Raw genomic sequence first — 12,240 nt, forward strand, 5'->3', positions numbered from 1 at the left:
AGTTTTTTGTGGTTTTTTGGTTTTTTTTTTTTTTTTTAATAATTTTCGCATTGTGAATTTTGTGTAGGGTGTCTTTAGGTGCTCCGCTAAAGGAGAAGCCGCTGCCCGAGCGTTCACACACGCTCCCACTCTCAGGCGCGCTTCCTCCTTTTTCAGGCTCGACCCAAGGTTTTCCTCAACGTGGTCTGAAGCGGCAGATTTTATAAAGGAAATAACTTAATCGGAAGGCGCAGCAGTAAGAAGAGCCCGGGCTGGGTGCCTCCAAAGAGAGGGATCCTGAACAAAGGAATCCCTGGGCCATTACACCCTTGTGGTTTCTGCAGCCCCTCAGGCTGTCCACACGCCTTTTAGTCCAATGGTGGGTTTTGGTCTGGGGTCTTCTGACATCTTACTGGATTCTTTTTCTGTGTTGAGGCTCTTAATTTTGTTGATTTGTGGTTTCAGTCGAGGTCGGAGCTTCCTTTCCTTCAGGTTTACACTCCTCGTGCAGGCTGCGCTCGCTGGCAGAACGTGGGGAATTGAAGAGTCCCAGACTTGGGGGAAAAACACTACCAAAACATCAGTGTGATATCAACATCATTCCCATACTAAAAGATTAAACGCAGCAGTGTACCAGCGGCTAGGAAAATTGCGAAGAGAAATAACTCCCTCACGGCCTAAAGGCTTCAGCAGATCTAGCTACTCATGCCAAGTAAAGCTAGGCAAACAGCACAAATCACACCATGTTGTAATCCTAAGTAATTTATTCTAATTAAAACTTATTTATGCTTAAAAACTAAAATCCCTCAACATTTCCCCTGTGGGGCTCTGGCGTTAGCTGTAAGAGGTGGGCGCTGCTGGTGAGAGCGGCCGCGGCTGCTCGCCGCTGAGGGGAGACAGGGATGTGTTACCCCAGAGCCAGGATGGCAGCTGCCTTCCCTGACGCTCCCCAAACCACCCAGTGTCTCTACCTGTGCTTGGTCCTTAATGGCTGTTCGGCTAAAAATAGTAGCTAGGAGCTTACTAAGCGTGAGTAGCTTCGTACAGAATATATGTGCATATATATTTGGTACAGCAAGAGGGAATTACTTAATCTTCCCCTTCCCCCCTCCCCACCCAAGTTAAAGTTTTCCAAACCAATTTCTATTTTGAGATGTGTTCTGTCTCCTGCCAACATAACTCTTTCCTCAGTAGACGTGAGCTTTGCTGGAAAAACAATTGTTTGAACCCTGCATCTATCTTCAAACAAGATTTTCAGGCTTGTGGTCTCCCAATTCCTTTTTTATCATTTTTTTTGAGATCCCGCAAGTTAATTCCATTTGCTCAACAAAACTGCTGCATTCTGTCCCGTAGTTTTTCCCCAGCTGTATAGCAAAGGCAAAAGAGCTGGTGCAGGTGCTTCTGAAGCAGTACTGTGGGATGTGAATATGGAGCAGCTCAGAGTAGTAGTTTATTGGAGGAAGAATCCTCCAGCTGTATTAAAAATAGCAGCACAGGAGTATTTCTATTGGTTCGTGTAGAAGGCCATTAGAAATAGCAAAATTCAGTGTCTTTTATATGGAGAAAGACTGTGATATACTGTCTGAGCTGCTTTTTTCTTTTATATTGACTATTGAGAAGCTGCTGCTGCCAACAGGTGACGTGGTCAGAGTACTGTACAGATAAGTAAGTTTGGGCCCCTTGTTTTTCTGTGCTAATAACCTGTGTGTGTGGCCAAACTCTTGCTTCCGCACAAAGTAAAAACACATGCAATGAACTGGTAAAAGACAATTCCACCACTGCCTAGCAAAGTTCAAAATGCATCTGATGGATGTAGTAGAACTCAAGCTACACTTGTTCTGCACAGCATAAGCTACAGCTATTTTATATTGAGCATTGATCAAAAAAACCCCACCAAAACCAAACAAACCCAACAATCCTTTTCTGGTTAAAGGAGTTACTAATGAGTTGCTTTATGCTGTTTCTTCAGCTGAAACTGAAATTTACTAGGCACGTATATACATGTATATACATTTACCACGCATTTTTCATAACTCCCTGTGATACTATTTATCTGGGATGAGGATGCATCTATCTTAACCCTAATCTATCAATTAGTTTTCTATATAAAGTTGCTGTATTACATTTTGGTTGATATTGATATTGAAGAGGCTGCTATTGTTGCTTAAATGTGAATTCTTAACAGCTTGTACTTGTTTCATCTTGAGCTGTGACAATTTATGGTTTGCCATACAAAAAGATAAATAAAAGTTTGTTGCGATTGGTTATGGAAGTACAACTTGCTTTGAATTCAGTGCAAAGATAAAGTAGTAGCTCTGAATCGAAGGTCAGATAATTAATCTGTGGTGAACTACAGAAAATAGTTTGTCCAGTTTTTATCCCTCTGCTTAAATTCAGAGATCTCCATGAGACAGAAAGAATATCCCTGCCAAGACGTATCTCTCTCTCACATTTAAGATTACTGTTTTATTAAGTGCTTAAAATTTAGCATCATAGATAGGCTCAATGAGGTTGGAAGGGACCTCAGGAGATCACTAATCCAATCTCCTGCTCAGAGCAGGGTCAGCTCTTGAGCACAACCTCTCTGGGCAACCTGATGCATTGCTTAAGATGCAGTTCTGATTGTTCTTCAGAAAGAAATACATTAGTTTCCTTATAAAAGCTTTTGTGTATTTATCCATCTTCCCTTTGCTTTGGTACCTTAGCTACATTCTAGCCACAAAGAGCCAATACACACTTTTCAAAAATCTATTTCTTTATATTTGGACAAAGGCAGATTTTAATCTTTTAAGCAATGTGCAAACCTAGAAGATGGTGAGCAGGCTTAATCTTCATTTCTACAGCAGAATTTTATGTGATTAAGTATTCCAAATAACACTTGGCCATTCTTGTACGTACATTCCATATATATGTGAGAAAACCCCTTAGTTCTCCAAAACTGTTTTTCAGCAGAACAGAAAAACAATTACAGCAAAATTTAAAAATTATTCATATCACAGCTGTGCAAATAAGAATTGATTATCATAGCTGTTTCACTGTGAAGAGAGGAAGTGATTAATGAAGACTTCTCAGTAAGATGCAAATGTTTTATAGTATAAGTCACATTGAGCTATGTCTATTTAATAGAAACAGTAGCAATAAGTGCAAATAAGTTGAGCCTCATCAGCGTATTCAGTTAGCTGAAAATAAAACTTTTTTTTTAACGGATTGAAAACAATTTTTAGCTGAAAGGCTCACTTTCTCCCTAACTTGGAGGTAATGTAAATGTCAAACACTAGTCAAAAGATATACCCGTTATCTGGTTATTAATTGACAGCCTCCTGAGCCGTAACTGCTGGCATCCTTTTATCTTGCTGTGAGATCGGAGGCCAATCTCTTCAGAGTCTGTCAATGTCAGTCCTATGTCAGGCATTTGAGGTGTTTCCTTGAAGAGACTTATGGATGCTCTTCATCCATTCCATTGAAAATAAAGACCAACCCGGGTTATTTGATTAGCATATCTGGATATAGTGGTATTATGTAATAAACAATGCAAAATACATTTTATAGCCTGTTAGCTCTTCGTTTGGATTTACAAGGATGAGCAAGTGAAAGAAAAATTCATGCAGAAGTTAACATGGCATGATACACGACTGTAACATGGGAATTGGAATTTATGCTGCTTTGCTATGCCTACACATGCAGCTCCAGTTACAGTAAGCGGGTCTCTTCCAGTATGCTTCTCTTTCCAACTTTTCTTAAAAAAAGGAAAGAAAATGAAGCAACATTTCACTTTGTAAAATAAACATAGAAGTTACATTGTCTTATTTAAAATGACCCACCTCAGAAATGTAAAGAATATACTTCCCGGGCCAGATCAACAGCTTTCCTATGGATCTCTGGGCATGTCTGTACTGCGTAGTGGAGAACAGTAAAATGTGGCCGTAACGGGGACTGCAGCTCCATTTGGTTACACCAGCTAAGTTCCTAAGCAGTGCCACTGCTCTGCTGTGCCAACAGGACAGTGTGGATGTATTGATTCCTGGACCATACTGGCTCCTGCCATGCCAAATCTGAGCAACTAACTGTACCAGTGGATAAAAATAGGGCTTATCTTTAACATAGCAGTTTTTCCTGAGTCTAACTATGCAAAATCTGAGCTTAGTGGATCAAGCTCATCATGTAACATGAGTTGGCACTTCTGATGCCAACTAAAAATTAACCCCAATTGTTAACTGGTGTGCTGTCATAATTATTCTCTTATTTATAGAACCCCGTGAGGTTCTTAGGTGTTGAAGAAAAGAATATTTTTCCTTCTTACCCTAACTGCAACTTGTGAATCTGTCTATGTACTCAGTGAAAGGAACACAGGTGATACAAAATTAGCCTAAAATGTACAATAAGGCTATTAAATCACCATTGTTAGTGATTCAGATAACAGTTACATATTTGTATTTCAGACGTGGTTTCTCAGATGCAAAAGTTTGGGAGATTATAAGTTCAGTAGATAGAATATTTATAAATAAAAAGTACTAAGTTGAGTATTTTTACATTAATTCAGTATGTGCAATGCAGAGCCTCAGGACAATTCCGGCCACATAGTCCAACAGCAGCACAAAAAAAGACCTTAGTGTGAAGGTACAGGTGCATTCACTGAGAAAATGCAGTATTTCCCAGGACAGAGGAGTAGGATTTGACTTGTAGGCCTGTCATGTATGAATCTAAAGGTGCTTTTGCTGCATGCAGGGTGGAAAATACAAAGATAAAATACCTCTACAACAAAGCGTATCAGTGATTTTTCCTTTTTAGTCAGATCGGCAAGGCAATTCCTGAATCCTTTCCAGGATACCTAAGAAAACATAAGATAAGATGGAAAATTAGCCAGTGTCCTGAATGCGCGCTCAGCCAAGTCACCTTTGATGGAAGTGAGGGCTGCAGCATCAGGACATACTGTCTACTTAAAGCCCAAGTGCAGTTTTTCTTTGAAGAAACTCTTCTTTTTAAACTGGCTCAGAATTGCCATTGTGTTTTCACCTGTGCAGCTTTATGTCCAGCATCCTCTGGTGAAGGCACACGCTGGGAGGCAGGGCTGTTCAACGCAGCAGCTCCGGGCTCGGGCTGAATTACGGACTCGGCGGGAGCGAGGAACCGCTGCCACGCGAGGAGGCACGTGCTCCTGAAGAGGTAACTTCTCCTGCAGTAACGCCCCGTTCCTGGCTGTGCGTGGAGGAGTGTTCGGGCCACAGCAGAAGCCGGGCACGGGGACCAGCTAGAAATCTTGTCTTTGGGAATGGCATCTCTCGCTTCCCGCTGAATGTCTTGCTAGTGCACCTCTAATGCATGACAGAAAATACAATGCACTTCTTAAAAGGATGCTCCCCTCTGCATTATGTCCTTCTAATTTCCAGATTCTAATTTCAGGGAGTGGTGACGCAGGATTACACCCTGTCTTTCGTGTGGCTGTGGCTCTTCATGGGACAAAGCGCTGAACAACCTGAGGTAACTTTGAAACTGGTCCTGCTTTATGCACAAATGGAACAAGGTGACCTCCAGCGCGCTCTTCCAACCTAAACTATTCTGTGACTCTTAAGTGTGATTTATTTTAATTAACGCTTTGTGTAGCTAAAGCGAAACAGAGCAAGTTGTGCTGCTTTTTTGTGTGAAGTGCAATGGACTTTTTCCCAGTGGAACAAATTCCAGTGCTGCTTTTCAGGTTTTGCTATGTCCCTTCTCATTGGTCTATCATTTTGGTAATGTTAGCAGCAAACTAGTAGATTGGTTTCTCACCTGTCAGGGTTCATTTCAGCTCACTTCCCAAATTTGAAAAAGAATACTTTTGGACAAGTCATCTAAAGCTATTCCTTCCAATAATTTATGTTGAATATCTTTAGAGGGAACGTAGAAGTATTACTTTTGAATGTTGCAAAGTAGTACTTTATGTCCTTTTCAGTTAATCTGAGTATATAAAATTTTCAATTTTTATGATTTATACACAAAGCTAATTGCAATCCATTGTGAAGACAGCTTTAAAAATCAATGTAAAAAATAACAGTTATGCATAAATGAAAGTGAAGCAAAAAGTGCAGCCACAAGCTATTACACATACAATGAAAATGGATTTATTGCTCAAGTCTTTTATTACCTTCTATTATTAAACCATTAAGAAGGTCCCTTAAGTTTAATCCAAACTGGAAAAGCCACATTCACATGCACATATATATGATATTCCAGGCAAATATACACTAAAGGAACATTGTGAGAATTAAAGCTCCCAGAAGAAAATTAAAAATTACGATTCCCACATCTCTGAAGTCAGCATGCCAATAAACTATAAAATGTGTACTTTAAAATGTTCATAAACCTTGGAAAATTCAGAAATTACGTTTTTTTAGCACTGGAACATACGCAGAGAAATTCAATCCTAAGTATTAGCCTAGCACATTTATTTGGTTCCAATGGCACTAGCTGCTCAAAAATCCAAGGAAGTACAGTGCCAGAGAAATAACTGGTCACCGAACACTAAAGTAACTGCAAAGTTGGGGTTTATATCTGTATATGAAGAGATTCAAATATGCATATTTTTTGAGCTTTGCACCTGTGTATTGAAGTGATTGCACATAATTAGAAATGTGATTATCAAATATGTTTTCACATACCGCATATAATTAGACTTACAGAAACACACTACATTTAGAATATTTTAATGTAGATAAACTTTGAGGGCAAAAATGAAGTGTTATTAATGCAATGCAAATTGTTTAACCCCTAATGTGCTAGCTTCTGCTAATGGTATCTCCTGTATCCTTCCGTCGGTAGAGGGATTCTCAGCCGTGCAAGCTTATCGCAGTGCTGAGGTAAGAGCCAGTGGGATGTGCTGTGTAGGCTTTTCCACCCCTCCCTAGTGCTGCTGGAGCAGTGATGTGCAGTTCCAGGCTCTGGGACACTGAGGACGCAGGAAGGAAAAGAAGACAACAGGACTAATGTGAGATGTATGCTATTGTGATGCATAGTCTTTTGAATATCTTTGGCAGTAAAATAAAATGGTCATTCATCTAGGCAGATATTTGGCTAACTTCTAAGATTACACACAGGTATATATGATTATCACATATAATTAATATCTCATCTTAAACTAAGGGAAAATTATGTTTATCTATTAGTTTATAATAAAGCTAGGTTTCTGACTGGAAAACTTGTCCTTATTTCTGTTTTCCATTATTCCTTGATCATGACTTCCTGGATAAACTGAAGTTAAATCAGACATATGCTGGCTGTACCGGTTATTCACATTTGTTTAACTGCTCTTCATACTGTAAGTTTGATAACTCTGACCATTATCATAAACAATTTGCTGTATTAGACTCATATGCTTAGGCCTTCTGAAAAGATTAAGATTGAATGATAGGTCTATTCTGTGATACTAAAGAATGAAAAAAGGAATCCTGCCTGCTAGAGGCCCCAACAAACTTTTCCAAAAGAATCTTTCTAAAAGTCCTTCCAAAAGAAAGCGTGAGCACCCATTTTCTCCATGTTTTTGCTATAAACTTGGGGTTCTCAAACACTTTATTAAAGGAATGCAATTGTAAAATCTCTGGACAACTCATATCCTACTATTTCTTAGCAGTTGGGAGAGGGGTTGATAATTATGTTAAAAACATCTATATTTAAATAAAAAGGCTTTATAGCATATGCATTTTAATGTTATAATCATAAACATCAATTAAAAATATTTTCATGGTTGTTAATTTCCAGGAATGCTTGCATATAGCCGAGGATGAGTGTGCAGGGCTGGTAATTATTTTACAGATCAAATTCTGATATTTCACTCACCATCAATGATCTGCAAGCCACAGTGTGACTACACTGCTGTGGGCAACTTCTGTCTTCTCTTACCAGTGCAATTCTTATTCCATTTCAGCTTTCCTTTTGCTGCAAAATGATGTACAATGTCGGTAGTTTGTAGGTACACTCTTTTCCTCACTAAACCACTTCAACTTCAGGTGCCCTTAGACCCCTTGTCCAAACAAGCTGCTTTGACCAACCTGTATTTTGATCTCATTTTCACAGATTCATAGAATACCAGGCTGGAAGTGACCTCAAAGATCATCTGGTCCAACCCTTCTTGGCAAAATCACAGTCTAGACAAAATGGCCTGCCTCCCTGTTCAGATGCATATTAAAAGTGTACAATGTTGGGGAATCCTCCACTTCCCTGGGGAGATTATTCCAATGGCTGTGTGTTTCCATTGTGAAAAATTTTCATCTTGTGTCCAATCGGAATCTACCCAGGAGTAACTTGTACCCATTACCCCTTGTCTTGAATCCTTGTAATAAGGGAGTCTCCATCTTCTTGTAGCCACCCTTTAAATACTGGAACATGGTGGTAAGGTGTCCCCTAAGCCTTCTTTTCTCAAGGCTGAACAAACCCAATTCTCTCAGCCTTTCCTCATATGGCAGGCTTCCTGGTGCTTTGATCATCTTGGTGGCCCTTCTCTGGACCCTATCCAGCCTGTCCACATCTTTTTTTTGTGCAGCGGGGACCAAAACTGCACACAGTATTCCAGGTGTGGCCTGACAAGCGCTAAGTAGAGTGGGATAATGACTTCTTTCTCTCCACTGGTGATGCACTTGTTGATGCAACCCAGCATCCTGTTGGCTGTCTTTGCCACAACAGCCACACGCTGATCACTCATAGAATCATAGAATCATTTTCTGCCAGCTGGAGAATTATTCCCTCATTTTTGGCTGATTCTTAATCCGAAAAAACACTTAAGCAATCTTCACCTCAGTTCTCCCTCTGATTTTACAGTTTATTCATGTCAAACCTGTCACAGTGTTGAACAATGTTTCTTCCCTCTCGTATTTCTTACATAGTCGTTGGTCTCTCTCAGACAGACTGCAAGGCCAACAGATCCTTCCCTCTGCTGAGGCTTGGGGAAGCTATTGATATCTTGACATTTGCTGCCACGATTTGCTGTTACAGGTTGAAACTCCCAGTTCTTATGGTAATTACCATTCCTAGCATACTTTAATCCAAGATCATAAGATAAATTAGTGCTGGAGACAGATGTCTCAAACCAAGACTTCAAACTGAGTATGAGTATCTAACCTGTCATCTACAGTACTAGTAACTTTTCTGCACTATAAATTTGTAGGCCAGCCAGATTTGAGGTAATAAGGGTAATTCCACTGCAGCCCTAGCTGTGAAATAACTTACATGCCTTCATAATTAAACCTGAATTCCTCTCAGCATTTTCCAAAAGTTCAGCTGAACTTTCAACTGGTGACAGGGCCAATATTTCACTGATTTTGGTAGGATAATTTAGAGAATAAATATTACCATTCACAAATACAGAAAAAGACAACATGAAATCATTGTGTGGCTATACATTAGGGAAGAAACACTAATTACGTGCCTTTAGTTGCTTATATAATGACAGGTGAATGAGAAAGAGTTAAGAAAAATCCCCAAACAAGAGTTGGAGTCCTTCTCAGAAGGGGCTGAATTGTTCTAAAAGCTCCTGTAGCAGCACGTAAAAAAAGTGCCGTTCTTGCATTCAAACTTCAAAGTATCCAGGTCGGCTTGCTGAAATGAGTCCAAGAAAGGTCTAGCAAGAAATAGCGGCAACCCAGAAAGCGATAACGGTTCTGAACTTGCTGTGATTTTCAGTAAGGAGCTGGAGGTCAGTTATAAAAGAAAGGTTCAGATTTGCGGACAGCTGTGAAAGCCAGATAGGGGGGCTAGAAGTTGAGCCTGATCTACCATTTGCAATGCTTTTCTCCATTTTCCATCTGTATCCCACAGAGATCAGATGAAAGAGATGAAAGAGTCTGAGATCAAATACTACAGAAATAATTTTTTCCACTTTGGAGAGGGAAACTTATTGGAAGGATTTTTTATTGTTGCTATTGAGGCTTTTGGGGTATGTTTTGCTTTTTTGTTGTTGTTGTTGTTTTTGCCTTTTTAATACATCACATCCCAAAGGCTGAAAAGGTGAACAAAAAAAAGGAGGGAGAGGAGGACTAGTGGATAATTTCAAATATTATTTCAGATTCATTTCTCAGAAGCCACTGACGTTTCTAGACTTCATGCAAAGTTGTGATAGGGATTTGCCTCGAGTTAGACCATGCCTATGCGTAGCACGGCTAAAAGTCAGTCCTGAAGTAAAAGACAAGATATGGACTGAACAACTTTGAAAACCTTAGTAATTTGGCTTCTAGACACAAGCAGAGGTGCTCAAGATAAACTGCTGGTGGGATAAGTGATGTTTGATAGGGACTTGCAGATTAAGATCACCTAAAAGGAAGCAAAAGGTTGTGTGATGTAGGTAGGCGTGATGGTAGGAGGAATAGTACTATGATGCACATCACCAGGTGGCAGTGTTACACAGTTTTGCAGCTCCTATATGTTACTTTATGAGAAGTTTTGAGGTCTTGGGAGGAATACTGGTAGGAATATATATTAGCTTTTGCTAGGTAGAAGGACGTATGTAGCAGTTTCAGAAGAGACAGATCACTCTCTGCATTGATCTCCCTGATCAGAGTCAATTCTTGGGAGGAAGTTAAAATCTGGGAACTTGGGCATTGACTTGGACACCTTAATCTTTAAACAAGGGAATTTATTGCATGCTGTTAGACTGCTCTTTAGTGGAAAAAACCAAAAGATCCTATGCAAATGCTGTAGCGATATCCTTCACTTGATTGACAGTGACTGTGTCAGTAGAATTGCTACTTGTACCCCAATCTGGAAAAATAAATATGACCATGGTACAGATGACATGCCTGTGATCTGTAAAAAGTCCACAAAAGCTGCTCTACACTCTAGAGTTTGCATCATAAATATTGCAGGATTCAGAAGGCTGAAGGCTGGAAGGAATGTGCGCAAGTACATCTAAACTCTTTTGAGCACAGAACAGAAATGGGACAGCAATTTGCTGTGTCTGTCCTGCTAAACGCTTACCTCAGGCTGTCTTCACGTTACAGATTTTGGTTGTAGAGAGCATACAAGAACAACCTTATGTTTAGGGGATTTGGGATTACTCCCTGCATTTCATACTCTTTGCTTTCTCCCTTTAGGGCAGGAGCAGCATTTGCTGCTAGTCATCGCATCTTTCAATACCGCATCTTTCAATAACTGGAATATTTGTAACTCCACTGGAAGTATCTTCCCACTCACCAGCTCTACCCGGCCATACCGCGAAGCTGCACGCATCTTTTGAACGGCAACAGCAGCCAGAGGCTCTCTAGCTAATTTGCAGGTGCTAGTCACACCTCGCATCGTTCTTGCTACAGTTCTGATGATAGCTGGACACCAGCAAGGCTTGCCATTGCTTGTCCCCAGTGCCACCCCATTCCCTAGGCAGTGGACTCCAGTAAGCCCCCTGTGTGGCCCTACATGCCAGAGATTTTCTTTGCTAGCAAACATACGGTAACTTCAACCTGAGTTTTGTAATGTAACTTGACAAAAAGGCAAGAGAGAACACAATTTTTTCTTCCTTTAAGTTAAAAACTGCAAATGCTCAGTGGTGTTGTCCATATTAGTAAATTAAACATGTTCAGGAACTTTCTTGGATGATGTGGCCTGACCTATGTTGAAGCTGTAACCTTGGTCACTGAGTGCTAGTTGGAAATGATTTCTGGAATGTTTTGACTCCCAAACTATGTCCAGGAGCTGTTTGGGAGAGCGCTAGTTGGCACATGCCCATACACGGTTAGAGCATTTTCTCATTCTTTACTCTGCGAGATGTCCACGTTGCAAAACCCAGGAATGATCCCTGGTGCAAGAGCAAAAAATGACCAAGTTTACGTGGTAGAAAGGAGATCTACCTGTAAATTTCTAGTTTTGGCTTTGATCTAAAAAAAAATAGCTCAAAGTTTTCAGAAATGTTTCTTTTTTGGGAAACTGTCTTCCCAGCAAGTGTAACGAAAAAAAAACCCCAAACTATTGTAATATTTCTATAAACAGTTACGTGGTTTTCAACAAAAGAAAAGTGACTAGAATGCTGGAAGTGATTTAAGACGTTCCAGTTCTCCTAGGTCAGTGTCTTACACAGGTGGAATTATGAATATTCAAAGCAGAATATAGCTGATCCTTTCTCTCATAAGAAAAACACGCAGCAACGTGTAAGGAATGACTCACAGAAACCACTGCGTATGGACTGGCACTTAGGGGAAATGACTGAAAACATTGTTTCTATATTGTCTGCCTTCTAACTAAAGAAAATAAGAGGGGGTCATAGGTTTAATAAAGTTAGTACATCTGGAAAAAGAATGGCAAGCAGGA

General features: G+C 40.1%; 1 protein-coding gene across 1 annotated transcript in view; it reads right to left on the reverse strand.

Moving 5' to 3' along the window:
• UGGT2 (UDP-glucose glycoprotein glucosyltransferase 2) overlaps positions 1 to 11,235 on the reverse strand; it is a 107,345-nt gene extending 96,110 nt beyond the window's left edge. Inside the window, exons 1-3 of the mRNA XM_009891936.1 lie at positions 11,134 to 11,235; positions 4,993 to 5,280; positions 4,730 to 4,807 (exon numbers count right to left, since the gene is read on the reverse strand). Coding sequence (XP_009890238.1) covers positions 4,730 to 4,807; positions 4,993 to 5,280; positions 11,134 to 11,235 — 468 coding nt within the window. The remainder of the gene's footprint in view (positions 1 to 4,729; positions 4,808 to 4,992; positions 5,281 to 11,133) is intronic.
• Between the last annotated feature and the right edge of the window lie 1,005 nt (positions 11,236 to 12,240).

This window comes from Charadrius vociferus, unplaced genomic scaffold (genome assembly GCF_000708025.1).
Source record: "Charadrius vociferus isolate BGI_N301 unplaced genomic scaffold, ASM70802v2 scaffold110, whole genome shotgun sequence".
Taxonomy (NCBI): Eukaryota; Metazoa; Chordata; class Aves; order Charadriiformes; family Charadriidae; genus Charadrius; species Charadrius vociferus.